The sequence below is a fragment of the Amblyomma maculatum genome, chromosome 2 (assembly GCF_055883805.1).
Source record: "Amblyomma maculatum isolate TAMU_Amacu chromosome 2, ASM5588380v1, whole genome shotgun sequence".
NCBI classification, from domain to species: domain Eukaryota; kingdom Metazoa; phylum Arthropoda; class Arachnida; order Ixodida; family Ixodidae; genus Amblyomma; species Amblyomma maculatum.
In genome coordinates, this window is record NC_139345.1 from 120,496,938 (window position 1) to 120,511,679 (window position 14,742).

Below are 14,742 nucleotides of genomic sequence, written 5' to 3' on the forward strand. Positions count from 1 at the left end.
CTTTCTGTCCAACTTTCATTTATATTATGGTTGTTTGGACTCGAAGGTTTGTTTTATCTTGTAGTAGCACGGCCGACCATTTGTTTTTAGCAGTCAGGTTATTGTTCGAACAATGTCTTACTTTACGTATGCCCAGGTATAAACAATGAGTCCTTATTTGGCTTCTGGTTTATTGCTTTCCAGACAGACTTTGCCCGCCTTCAGGTCCTTCTGTAGGGCGGCATTTGGTGATACCTTTGTTTGTGCTGGTTGCCGCCAGTGGAAACGCATACTTAAAGATATCTTGGGACAACGCTTGCCAGCGTCATTTTACTGTTCGCACATGATGCAGTTAGCATATTCCTGTAAATGCTGGCATCGCACAGAACAACATTTAAACTGCGGTTATAAAATTTTTTTGGGTTATCAATTGTCTCTAGTAAACTGTCTTGATTTCCACTTGATGCCGCTACGGTGAATGTACTGTGCCTTCCAGAAGTTGCACATTTTTTGCATATTTTGGCTGATTACGGGTCAATGACCAGTGATGTACTGTGTTCCATCTGCTAGGGAAGTGTGCTGCATTGGACTCGTCTTGAGGAAAAATAGTTAGCCACAAAGATAGGCCGAACGGTGTTAACTGTGCCGTGCTGCTCCAAACGAGAGTTGTTACGCCACTGCGATAAAGCTTGCGTGGCAGGCCTTGAAGCCTCCGAAACATGTAAGAGTTCCTTCCTTTGAGGAGAGCAGCAGCACCAAACGTGTGGCATTTAACCACTTTAGGGTGTCCAAAGTCTGAAAGTTGTCTTGTCAGTGGCGTCCTAGCTGCTCGTATTATCAAGAAATTAGCATTACAAAGTTGGAGACTTTAAAAGAAGTTTTGAAGGAACTGTAATTTCATATAGACTGATTTTCGATAAGCCGATTTTGAAATTTTGGAGCTCTTTAAGGGGATGAGGGAATTGGAGCAATCGACTTAGGGCGATGAAAATTAGTGCACTGATTTGAAACATCAAAAAATAAGACAAAGTTTCACAGTGATATCTTTAGTAGGTCTTTTTTTTTATTGCTTTATACAAGTTGCTTGCAACTGGAAAGCCTAGAATGAGAAGAAAGTGAGCTATGGATCTGTAAATTCTTTGAATATTTACTAAGAAATGGGATCTAAATTAAGACATTCTAAATATTTTTGTTTGCCTGCTTTTTTTTATGCACCTTCTCCTAATGTTAATGCATCGTGGTCTAATTTACTTATCAATAAAAGAAATGTGAGTCTAGGTGGTAAATCTGGGACTGTCTTAATACAAAGCACATGTCAGCGATTACAACGAAACAAATGTCATATTTGTGCATCCATTGCTGAGCTATGCTTTCCATTACAGAGGTGATAAACTCAAAGCATACATTTGAGAAAACAAACCTGAAAGGTCTAAACTAGCATACATTCTGTATGTACATTACACTGTTTGTATATATTTTTGGCATACTTAGAATTTGTTTTTGGGTGAATATTTTAGTACACTATAGAATGAGTGTTGCAGACAGTTGTCAAAAAGCTTGGTTTTCTAAAATCAACTTTCTTTTTTTTTTTTCTTTTTTTCTTTTTTTTTTTTTTTTTACAAGCTGATCCTCTTTTTACCACTACTCAACACTTGGGACCACAGAAAAAAGACGAAGAAGATACGTACCAACCAGGAAACTAACTGAAAACATAGAAATAACAGTGGGAAGGCACTGAGCGGAAGTTTATTTCAGTCTTTGCTCGTGAAGTTGTACGCTGTTGGCTGTTACTTTCGTTTTCTTATTTCCCGCAGGCACGACATGCCTAGAATTTGCATGCATAGTGGTATCTTGTGGACATGATTTTCACGGGAATTGAAAATTAGAACACATCTGAAAATTGTATTATCCAAAACGGGCCCCAAAAAATCTCAAATGAAATATTCTTGGCACAAAGGTGACCTTTAATGCTTCACTTTGAATAACCTTTCATTTTGTGCTGGATTTTTTGTTTGTCAGTGTCCAAAAGCAAGATTACCTGAATCTCGCAAAAATTAGTAGCAGTTTTATCGCTTAGCTCCACATTCGCGACAAAAGCCACGAAGAGCATCTATAAAGCTAGGCAATCTGCCAACTTTGCCTATAGCATCAGCCCTGCAGGAAATCTCTTCAAAAGATAACCATGGAGATATCAATGTGCAAAACTGTGGGACCCGCTATGAAAATTTAAAAAAAAAGAATTCTCAGTGACAGAAATGGGAAGGGAGGCTATTACGTGATCTGGTTTTTTGTTTTTGTGGGGTTTAACGTGCCAAAGCAACTCAGGCTATGAGAGATGCCATAGTGGAGGGCTCCGGAAATTTCGGCCACCCAGGGTTCTTTGAACATGCACGGACAGCACACCGTGCCTAGATTTTTTTTTGCAGTTTGTTTCATCCGCTTGCCTTGCAAAGGTTTTTTAACAGGATCTTTTGGAAGTGCCCTAGAGGAAGAATTACTTCCCGACATGTTAGCCATAATTCAGTTTATTCGCATTATAATTGCCTTTATGATTGAGAATCTCCATTTTTTTCTTTTATTCAATGAAAACCATTTCATTACCTGGATGGAGTATTTGATAGAAGTGGGTATAGTATGCAAGGCTTACCTGAAGAGAAAAGGCAACAAGGGTGTGTGCCATTACTCGCACTTTCGGAATAGAGTAACGCAGTTGCTGAATGTCAGTAAAGATAGCAGTAGTCTTTCAACAGAAAAGTTTAATTATATATAAGCTGTACACAGAAAAAGTACTGCTAAGCTTTTGTACTTGTGATTCTTGCTAGGCTCAAGTGATCTTGATGTTGAATAAGCATACCTAGCATCTTCCAGCAAAATTTTAAATATTTTTGGCTAGGAGTTTTTTTTTTATGCAAGAGACCAAAATGCCTGTTTCAGTCGCCATATTTTTAACTGTGACTGCTGCATCATCTTTGCCCATGATGTTTGCCTCTATGGAACTGTGAGGAAGTTGAGTTTATAAAGAAAGGAATGGCGGTGACTATCTTAGTCCGGTTAAGAGGGAAATGATGACAGAAGCCAAAAGGGTGAACAGAGAAGTACAAGTTTTGGGTAGATCCAAACCAAGTGGGCCCAATGCTGTGTATGCATAATGAACTTGTTACGTTAAAACAGCATCCCTTAAAGAGGCCACAGTGTGCATGGCAGGGCAAGGAAAGCCGCGTACAAGAAAGAAGCGTTGCACTGCATGGTAGTCATGATAGCCTGAGGAGACCAAAATGGCGTCTGTCACAGCCCGAGTCGCTTTGAGACGTAAAATCCTGCCCCGCTGCGATGGCTCAGTGGTTGAACTACTGAACCGAAGCACCCAGGTTCGAACCTGACCGCTGGCGGCTACATGCGTTTCGATGGAGGCAAAATGGAGATGGGTTTGTTGTGACTGTAGGAAGAAGGAAAAGAAAATGCACGGGCCTGCTACTGACTGTAGCTGAGCCACCTCCGCTGCGATTTATCTTTTTTTTATTTATTTATAGGGAGGGAAAGGCGCGGTAACTGTCTCACTTGATTTCTGTGGACACCGCAACCGCACCGTAAGGGAAGGGAGGAAGATAGGAGTGAAAGTGGATAGAGAGAAAGAGGAGCCGTAGTGGAGGGCTACGGAGTAATTTCGACCACCTGGGGATCTTTAATGTGCGCTGACATCGCACAGCACACGACGCCTCTTCGTTTCGCCTCCATCGAAACGCAGCCGCCGAGGTCGGGTTCGAACCCGGGTACTCCGGCACAGTGGTCGGGCGTCTTACCACTGCACCACCCCGGCGGGCACCTCCGCTGTCTCGAGCAGACAGAAGAGAATATAGAGAAGAAAGAAAAGGAAGAGGGAAAGAAAGACGCACGCGCAATAACAGCCGTCGTCCACCACCAGCGGTGGCGTGTGCAATGACGACCTACAGATAAAATTCGGTCGTGTGCTGTGCAACGTCAGTGCACGTTAAAGATCCCCGGATGGTCGAAATCTGGAACCTTCCACAGTGGCACCTCTTTCCGCTTTCACTCCCACCTTTATTCCTCCCTTCCCTTGCGGCGCGGTTCAGGTGTCCACGAAAAATTTGTGACGGATACTGCGCCTTTCCTTTCCCGTGAACCAGTTATCAAACCCTATATAAACTAAACAAATAAATAAACTGGTTTTCAGGAAAGGAAAGGCGCTGTGTCGTCACATCGCCGCGGACTGAACCGCGTGTATACGAGAGCAAGGCGAGAGTGAAAGCGGAAAGAGTGGTGGTAGTGGAAGGCTGCGGAGTATTTTCGACCACCTGTATGGGGATTCCGTTTCGCCTCCATCGGTGGCTGGCTAGCCCCCGTCGCAAGCGGCGTTGACCTGCCGTCCCAGCCCCGTAGGGCCAGGAACTGCCACAATTTTTATCTGTTGTAGGCCGTCATTGCACCCGCCACCGCTTAGGTGGTGGACGACGGCTGTTGTTGCGGCGCGCGACTTTCCTTTTTCTTCTCTATTTTCTCTTCTGGCAGCGGAGGTGGCAAGCCCGTGCATTTTCTTTTCATTCTTCCTACAGCCACAACAACAACGCCTCCATCGTTGCTTGCGGCGGGGGCTGGCCTGCCACCGAAGTTTTGTCTGTTGTGGGCAGTCATTGCGCCCGCCACCGCTTCGGTGGTGGACGGCGGCTGTTGCGGCGCGCGTATTTCTCTCCCTCTTCCTTTTTTTTTTCTTCTCTATTCCTATTCTGTCTGCACGAGGCAGTAGTCGGGCGTCTTACCACTGCACCACCCCGGCGGAGACTACTGTGCCGGAGTACCCGGGTTCGAACCCGACCTCGGCGGCTGCGTTTCGATGGAGGCGAAACGAAGAGGCGTCCGTGTGCTGTGCGATGTCAACGCACGTTAAAGATCCCCAGGTGGTCGAAATTACTCCGTAGCCCTCCACTACTGCTCCTCTTTCTACTTTCACTCCCACCTTCCTTCCCTTACGGCCCGGTTGCGGTGTCCACAGAAAACAAGTGAGACAGTTACCGCGCCTTTCCCTTCCTATAAAATAAATAAATCAGCGGAGGTGTGCCCCGCCGGGGTGGTGCAGTGGTAAGACGCCCGACTACTGTGCCGGAGTACCCGGGTTCGAACCCGAACTCGGTGGCTGCGTTTCGATGGAGGCGAAACGAAGAGGCGTCGTGTGCTGTGCGATGTCAGCGCACGTTACAGATCCCCAGGTGGTCGAAATTACTCCGTAGCCCTCCACTACGGCTCCTCTTTCTCTCTTTCCACTTTCATTCCCATCTTCCTCCCTTCCCTTACGGCGCGGTTGCGGTGTCCACAGAAATCAAGTGAGACAGTTACCGCGCCTTTCCCTTCCTATAAATAAATCAGATTTTTTTTTTCAGCGGAGGTGGCCCCGCCGGGATGGTGCAGTGGTAAGACGTCCGACTTGTATGCCGGAGTACCCGGGTACGAACCCGACCTCGGCGGCTGCGTTTCGATGGAGGCGAAACGAAGTGGCGTCCGCGTGCTGCGCGATGTCAGCGCACGTTAAAGATCCCCAGGTGGTCGAAATTACTCCGTAGCCCTCCACTACGGCTCCTCTTTCTCTCCTTCACTCCCACCTTCCTCCCTTCCCTCACGGCGCGGTTGAAGTGTCCACAGAAAACAAGTTAGTTACCGCGCCTTTCCCTTCCTATAAATAAATCAACAAAAAAAAAAATAAAAAAATAAATCAGCAAATCAGCGGAGGTGGCTCAGCTACAGTAGCAGTCCCGTGCATTTTATTTTCCTTCTTCGTACAGCCACAGCTCCATCGAAACGTAGCCGCCGGCGGATTCGAGCCCGGGTAGTCAGGCACGTAGTCGGGCATCTTAACCACTGCGCTAAATAAACTAACGCCTTTGTTTGCGAAGAAACGAAAGCGCAGAACTGATTTTGGTAGGCTCTGAAGCTCGAGGTTAGTGCTTTCGCGCGCAACTCGAACATCAGCTTCAGAATCATCCTGCCTAACAAACATGAATCTTGACAATCGCGCTATGTTTAAATATCCAACTGCGACTGGCTCACTGGATGGCGAAAATAATTTTTCGTGTACTCCGTACTCCGCGATAAATGAATATTCAAAATTCATCGCGTCCACACTGCATATTCACGCAAGCATCACATCTCAAAATTACGCTTAAAACATGTCTGATACTCGATGCAAATCTGTTGGTTTATTAAACTTCGAAAAGCGCGCCGCGTTCCACCGTGCATGGAACTTTGCCCGACCCAAACGACGCTACTCACCAGTTTTTTCTTTTCCTTCTACTCTCAAAATGCTTTAAGAAACGATGATACGCTGAGCTGCACGACAACAATGCACCCAAGACATGCCCAAGACGCGCGTGACGGGATTTTCCACTGCAAGCGGTTCTGTACAAATACACAAAAACAAGCAAGAATCTGCGCTGCGCCGAGACACCAAGCCACAATACGCATGCGCAGTCAATCCGGTTTCTGGGATTTGCGGCTCTCTCCGGTGCCTCCGGAGTTCTTCGCACTCTACTATCCGCTCTCTCTCCACCGCTTTCTACCATCAACAAACATGGCAGCTTACGTACTTCTGCTTCCTAATCGGTGATCGTTCCCTTCCAGTGTGACCGTAGATCAAAAGTTTATACAGAACGTGTGGCATGCACTTTATCACGCCGACAGTTTGTCGGTCGGCCCTCATTTGTGCAGCGTTTGTGACCGTTTTCGTGTTCATTTTTGTGAGTTCCGGCAGCTCGTCGTCGAGACTTGCTTACCACTGGGTGCGACTGAAGCCATCCAATTATTGGCAGAAACTCAAAGAACTGCAGTTTGTTCACAGATCGCAGCATTCGAACGATACAGGGATCGGACTACACACGAGCGATTATGAAGCGTTATCCGTCCGAGGCGAGGACTTCAACATAGGCGGCGCGGACGTGATTGTTCTTTTACAAATACAAAATGCCGGCGCTAATTTCCTGGAACGGCGACTTATTGAAGACCTGGTATTGCAAAGACCTTGCACGTGCCGACGGCGCCGAAAAATATGTCATTGCTACAGACCTCGCAAACGCAGTTCATGGCTGTTCAGCAGGTACACATTGGGGTGGAAATGCGGCGTTCATCCAGATTGGATAGAACTTAACACCTGTGTCGACCGTGTGCTTGACGAAGATGAAGGAAGCCCTATAAAACGCAGGTAAGTGCGGGACCACTGTTGGCGTATAGCCAGGTAACCGTAGCCTGTTTCACCGCCCTGACCTGTCAGGAACCACTCAGTAACAAAATTCCTATAAAGAAAGGTTTTGGGCAAGGAGACAAGATCTCCCCAGTACTATTCACAGCTTGCTTAGAAGTATTCAGAGACTTAATTGGAATGGGAGCAGTTAGGGATAAAGGCAGATGGAGAATACCTCAGTAATCTGCGATTTGCTGATGACATTGCCTTGCTTAGTAACTCAGGGGATGAACTGCAAAGAATGATTTATGGCCTAGACAGGAAAAGTAGAAAGGTAGGCTTGAAAATCAATATGCAGAAGACTAAGGTAATGTTCAACAGCCTAGGGAAGGAACAGCAGTTTACGTTAGGTAGCAAAGCACTGGAAGTAGTAGGCGAATATGCCTACTTAGGACAGGTAGTAACCACGGATCCGGACCATGAAAGAGAAATAACGGGGAGGATAAGATTGGGATGGAGCGCATGCAAGCACTCCCAGATTATGACTAGCAGCTTACCGGTATCACTCAAGAGGAAAGTATACAATAGTTGCATCTTACTTGTACTTACCTAAGGGGCTGAAACGTGGAGGCTAACAAAGAGGGTTCTACTTAAGTTGAGGACAACACAGAGGGCTATGGAAAGAAAAATGGTAGGGATAACGTTAAGAGATAGGAAACGTGCAGAATGGGTCAGAGAAATAACTCAAGTCACTAACATTATAGTGGAAATCAAGAAGAAGAAATGCGCATAGGCAGGACATGTCACTGACATTCTAGTGGAAATCAAGAAGAAATGGACATGGGCAGGACATGTAGTGCAAAGAAAGAATAACCGATGGTCGCTTAGGGTAACAAACTGGATTCCAAGGGAAGGAAAGCGTAAAAGGGGGCGGCAGAAAGTTAGGTGGGCGGATGAGGTTAAGAAGTTTGCAGGGGTTAAGTGGATGCAGCTAGCACAGGACCAGGTTAATTGGGAATATGGGAGAGGCCTTCGCCCTGCAGTGGGTATAGTCAGGTTGATAGCGGTGATGATGTCATACAGTGCACATTTCAGCAGTGGCCTTTGCGTCCAGGCCTTGGAAAATCTCAGCTTCGTATTCGCTTCCTTTCCAAAAATTCTGGTAACCTGTACGTACCGGTGCGGACAAAAGTAACGGAGCACACTATTTCTCTCTAAAATTTTTCCAGTGTGTCATAATTTACACTGTAAGTTGTGGTATGTGCAGGCTGGTAGTAGATGCCAATGCACATTCACTTGCACAAGTAATGTTTTGTTATTTTAAATAAAGAAGGCGTGATTGTAATTTGAACGGAAAAGCGTGCTCCGTTTACTTATGTCCGCACCTGTACGTTTGCTGAGCTCCTTTTTAATGTCCCTGCTGCACATTTATTCAGATGTGTACAAAACAGTGTTCACCAGAGTTAAATCTCATCAATGTATTTGAATTAGCAGCCTGAATTATAGCTGCTTCCTCTCTAATATATTTTACATAATATAGAAAATGGTTATTAAAAAAAAATACTGTATTGCTCATGCAGATGGGTAAACACATGTTATCCATGTTCTTAAATATATTTATAGGTGTTTGCAGTTGTTCTGCAGCAGTACTGAATCAGCAAGTTTTCTTTTTGCCTTCTTTGGGCTTGCAGGTATTTCTACATCACTGTACTGCGAGACCCAGTTGCCCGGTTTCGCAGTGAATGGCGGCGGTTCCACCAGAATCGAGGCTGGCACGGCTCTCGACCTCACCCTCATTTTTGCTTGGACCAGCCAGTGTCCATGCCTGCCCCCAGTGTGTGCTTTGAGGGCAGGAGGCCTGAAAATATAACTTTTGCTGAGTTTGTGTCTTGTTCAGCGAACCCGGCTGTCAATCGCCAGACTCATATGCTTGCAGATCACGACCTCATTGATGGGTGTCCGCAGAATGATTCTGCTGGCTTACTACTTACCAAGGAAGATCGTGATTTAGTGCTCCTTGCCAGTGCAAAGAAAAACCTTGAGCACATGGCTTTTTTTGGCCTTGCGGAGTTTCCCCGTCTTTCAGAGTCTCTGTTTGAAGCCACATTCAAGTTGAAGTTCCGGAGAAGGGCTAGGCCTCGTAAATTTCTGAGAGGCCGATCTATGGGACGTAGTCGTGCAGTTCCTTCACCGGGTGAGGTGGAGCAGGTGACAGCTGCCAATAGCTTAGACGTGGAGTTGTACAACCATGCTAAGGAGATTCTTTTTGCCAGGTTTCACAAGTTGAGTAACTCTGATCCATCTGTGGAAAGGGAGAGCAATAGTGTAGATTCAGACGATGATGAAAATTGGGCTGAAGAGGAGGATTTTTTTGACAATGTATAATAGCAGTCTACTTTTATATATTCCAAAATCAAGCTCAACTGAAAGTTGCAGGTTGTTTTGAGTTAAAGATATTGATTTGTAATCATGATGCACCAAAAGCATCAGGCGTTAAAACCAATTAGGGATGAAGTCCAGAAAGTGTTGAAAGTGGTGTGGTAGTCATTGCTTATGTGTACGTCTCTGTGGCAGCTTGGGCACCTTTCTCTTAGAAAGTTGGCCCATTGCTCCTTGGTTACTAGTATTTCTTGATATCTTTGAATGATGATTGAGTGCATATAAACAATCATCAGGGTAGTGCTTTTGCACGTGTCTTAAAAAACTTTGATGAGCAATGGAGAGAATTGCAATGCACCCAATTCGGCAGCTGTGTCTGCTTTTCCAAGGAACCTATAACAAAATGGGCTGAATGAGTGTAGCTCTCGTTGGGAAATTTGAAGCAGGCACACCTTCTGGCATCTAATTTAACCATTGTCATCTTGTTGCTACACCGCACCATTGATGTTGCTTGTGTTGTAGTTGTGGGTGTGCATGTGTCTAACGTTATGGTTTACGCTGCACCTCTCTGCGTGCATCACACTGAAATGTTAAAACCTGGTAGGAAATTGAAATCTTCAACTTGAGTAAGAGCCTTCCTGTGGTGTCTGATTGCAAAATGTGCATTTTGTTTTTCTTTCTTCACTGAGAGTGTAGTGCTTTGCAACATTGTTAACTGTTTACAGCAGCTATTTTTTTGTTTTGTTTCTATTGTATGCAGCTAATGCTTTGGTCATTCTTCTAGTGCAGCTCCTGTGAAAGGATAGCTGGGGCAATGAATTTAGTAGACGCAATTAAAATGCTGCCTGTGTCATTTGCATAAAGATAAGACTTCATTGTATGTTCGGCATGTGTGAACTTTCATCATCTGTGTGTGAATTGTGCCTAAATTGATGTACACTTCACTGATTATCCTTTATTTATGTGAAATTTATTTATAACTTTGAAGGCTGCTATTGCATTTCCTGTGCTGTATCAAAATTTCAGTCATGTGGGAAGAGTACTGTGAGCCATTTTTCCACATTTAAAAACCAGCTTTTGGTTACATTTACGAAGTTGAAGCTGGCTTTAAATGTATGGGTGGCTGTTGCAGGGCTTAGTTATTTAAGTTTGAATATGCAAGCTTCTTAGTAACAGCTGTTGTGACTGGCATACCTGTTGGGTGAATCATTAACATGCTGGTTCTCAACTCTTGTTGAATGAGAATTTGCATTTTGCATAACTTGCGGCAGAAAATTCGGTGGTTGATTGAGGTTAAAAAGTTCGCAGGGGTCAAGTGGATGCAGCTAGCACAGGACCAAGTTAATAGGAGGAAAATGAAAGCCCCTCGCCCTGCAGTGGGTATAGTCCAGCTAATGATATTGGGCTTGGCTCCTGTAGTGTCAAAGGCTTCTTTTTCTCTGGTAACCGCTTGTGTTGAGAATTCGCTGCAAGTTTATTGTTTGTACATGCTGTTTAGTACCAGAATTTTGCATAACTTGCGGCAGAAAATTAGGTGGTTGGATGAGGTTAAGAAGTTCGCAGGGGTCAAATGGATGCAGTAGCACAGGACCAAGTTAACTGGAGGAAAATGAAATCCCCTCGCCCTGCAGTGGGTATAGTTCAGCTAATGATGCTTACAAATGATATCGGGCTTGGCTTCTATGGTGTCAAAGGCATGTTTTTATCTGGTAACCACATGTGTTGAGCATTTGCTGTTTATTGTTTGCACATGCTATTTAGTACCAGAATAAGCAGGGCAAAGCCTCAAATGCTTTCTTCTGCTCGTGTCCAATGGCTGGTGGCTGGGTACATGCTAGATAAGGCCTCTTTTGCTGTCTTAGAGCATGGCACCTATACTTTAATTGCTCTGGCTGGTTTTTTGGAGGGGACATGTAGTTTGCGAGGTCAAGTGAATGATGGCTTTACATATCACTTTGCATTCATTCGATGCACTGACTGGGTATCAGTGTGAGGGTTTGCACTTTTACATATACAACTCAACCATTGCTATTATTAGCATATCACTGTGATGCAAACATGAAATGTATGAAATCAGGGCTGACATCATCGTATGGAAATGTTGACATTGCCAATGGCATGAGCAAAATTAAGGCTTTGTACCTGTATATATATATTTCATTCGTAGAAACGTGATCAACCTTTATTTGTTAATGTGTTTTTACTTTGTTAATATGTGTACTCGATGAATTCTTTGTAACACATATATAAAGTTGTGTATGTGTGTGTAAATATTGTCAGAAGCAATAAATGCCCCCACTGTTTTTTGCAGTCCATTGTCTCCCTCCACCACCCTCAATTGTGACAGCGTAAATGGACAAATAACCAGCTGTGCGGAGGTCTTGCAGTACCGAGCGATTACCTGCAAATATCTTTCATATATTGATTTTGCGTCCGCTTCGATCGAATTAGATAATTGCCGGCGCGCAATACAAGAAAGAGAGAAAGATAAAAACAAGCATTTTAAAAAGTGGGAGGAATGTTACTCCGGCTACTCCGGAGAGCGAGAGCAGCTGGCGCGGTGGCGGTGGCGCTCGGACGTGCGGATCACGTGCTCTCCGGATGCGGGGGATCATCCAGCCAAAGATGGACGACGATACGTGAAGAGGTGCCGGCGAGCTCCTTCAATACGAATGTTTTTTTCCCCCAACATTCCCATTGTTTTTCTTTCATGCCCTAGTTACTGCTTGGTAGCGCGTTTACGTATCCCGCAAAGATAATTGAGGGCATCCTTCGTTTTCGTTGAAAAATTCGATCGGTATGCCGAAACGGAAACTAGAAGAGGATCAACATGAACCCGACGAGCTGTCAGTGCCTCTGCCGATACAGACGTTTCTCTGGCGACAGACAAGGTATGTTTTCTTTTTTTTTTTTTTATTCCCCAAGGAAGCACTAAATAACATAGGCTGTAGGATGCACGCCCTTCGCAGCAATATGGCAAAACTCTTTGTTGCATGCTGGCGAAATGCTTGCTTTAGCCACGACCTACTGTGGCTTTAGCAATGCTATGCAATGCTTTTTTCAAACAATAGTACGCAGTGGTTGAATAACGCAAATGCTTCAGGATGCTCGCTTTCAAATATTTGTTAAACCAAATATAGTATGGAAATCGATCTCCGCAGAAAAAAATATTTTGTTTTGTCTTTGTGAACCAGCTGACAAAAGTTGTATATATTTCAATGTGGAGAATGTTACGCGATCATCATCGCGTATCAATTAGCTTTCCTGTGCATGTTCGATTGAAGCAACGAACTTTTTAAACACCGATTAATGACTTCTGTTATTAAGAAAGCCCATTGATCTGTGTGCAGTGGTTGTTGGCCATTAAATCCGTGGCGCACTATAGCTGATTGTACTTCTTTCGTATTTGCAGCCCATTCATACGTCCGAAAATTGGTAAAGCCCATGATGCGTCAGCAATGGTATGGTGGTTATTACCTCCAAGTGTTCGTAGGAAAGGAAAAAAAAAAAAGTTTTACTTTCCATGTCAAATTCTACAACAGTTATATAAGCATGTTACTTGCTGTCGTTTCGATATATTTGCATGCCATTTCAAAAGCTGTTGCACATACTGAACCGGTTGTACCAATTAACCTGTGAAATTGTGTGGCAAAATCAGTATTTAACTTCTCCAGGGCTGCTAAATTGGTGCTGAATAATGCAGCCATTCTTTCTACCAAATGCCAAACACAAATTTTGTTTATATGCCAAATTAGAGAATGTAGAATATCTTATTTGGATTTACTGTTTGTGCAGGAGTACCATATGTACATTTATTGAGTAATGGTTACTTTGACATGATGAATGTATGCTCTGTTTTGACTCCAAATACAAGTTTTTGCTAATACTTCATGTCCTTCATACTTTGCAATGAGTGCATATGCTGCTGGAACTCATAAATATTTTTGATAAAAAAGATATGCGTATAATGTAAGTATTCAGCAGTTTAAAATTTTCAGTATGTTTTCAGTTTGGCAGTACTGAAAAAGTACCGCCTCATTGAAAGCCAAGAGAAGGAAATAAAAAAAACCCAATGTTGTTCAATTGAAAAAGTTTATTTGATTAGAATATCAAGACTAGGCATGAGTTAGAGTTGCTTTTTAGCCCAAAGGAAATAGAAAGCTTAAGTAAAAATCCTTTTGGGTAACCACATGCCGTCATTTTTTGTTTGTTTCTTGCACTTGCCACATACACTTTCACTTTCATGCGTACCCAATGCCAGTTATTCACTGGTTTCTCAAGTATGCACTTTATTTTTCCATCACCAAACAAAAGAGCATTGATCATGTTCTGGAATCCATATCCACTCGTTACGATGTGTACTATATTCTGTCTCTTTTTGAGAATATACTATTAATCACACATACTTTCTACTCAGCTATTGTTGAAATTCTAGATATCTGTTAATTTTTGTTGTTTCTTGTTAGTTGTAACAAAATGTCTACTCTTATTCAGATACGTACTCTTTGAGCATAATGATTACTTACTTTCTTGGTGGGTGGAACAGCGCGAAAAGACGAAACACAAGAAGAGACGCACAACAGACGAGCGCTGTTCCACCCACTATGCAATTGTACCAACTCTCCCAACTGTCCATCCTACTTACTTTCTATTTGCTTTGGGCTAAAATGCAATATTCACTCATGCCTAGTCTTTCGTACACTAAGCAAATGAACTTTTTCAAATGTTGTGATTGGCACTCACACAGAAAAAAGTCACTATCAAAGTTTCATGTATTTGTTACAGGACATTTTAAGACATTTTTTTTCTTAGAGAACTTTCTTTCGAAAAGGCTTTGTTTCATGCAGGGCTTCTTGGTGCTAGTCAGTCGTCTTGTTTGGCGAGCTCGCATTGTTGATGTCCTTGAATTACTCTGAAATTTCAGCGTGTGACTTAAGTGCAGAAAGCTCAACTCGCAGGAAGGGTTGTTCCTATTCTTGATGCTGCTGGCATTCATTTCAATCATTAAGCAGCCATTGTGATGATTAGAGAAACACAAATGAAAACTATTGCTGTTGAGTGTTTGTAGTTGAGCCAGACTTATCAAATTTTATTTTTCAAAAATTTGGTGGACCTTTTTCGTTCATTATTTCAGGTTGAGAGTTTAATTTTTCTTTTTTGGCTGATACTATTTTTGAGGAGTGAATTACTGATCTTTTTCA

General features: G+C 43.5%; 2 protein-coding genes across 2 annotated transcripts in view; both read left to right on the forward strand.

Moving 5' to 3' along the window:
* The first annotated feature begins 6,448 nt into the window (after positions 1-6,448).
* Positions 6,449-9,983, forward strand: LOC146199723 (heparan-sulfate 6-O-sulfotransferase 2-like). Its single transcript, XM_084595221.1, has 2 exons — positions 6,449-7,183; positions 8,854-9,983. Exons 1-2 carry the CDS (start codon positions 6,645-6,647, stop codon positions 9,545-9,547), a joined length of 1,233 nt encoding a protein of 410 aa, XP_084451347.1. The 5' UTR covers positions 6,449-6,644; the 3' UTR covers positions 9,548-9,983.
* Positions 9,984-12,042: 2,059 nt separating this feature from the next.
* The window catches only part of unc80 (unc80, NALCN channel complex subunit), a 156,761-nt gene continuing 154,061 nt past the window's right edge, over positions 12,043-14,742 (forward strand). The window contains exons 1-2 of the mRNA XM_084595224.1: positions 12,043-12,432; positions 12,954-13,002. Coding sequence (XP_084451350.1) covers positions 12,341-12,432; positions 12,954-13,002 — 141 coding nt within the window. The 5' untranslated portion in view covers positions 12,043-12,340. The remainder of the gene's footprint in view (positions 12,433-12,953; positions 13,003-14,742) is intronic.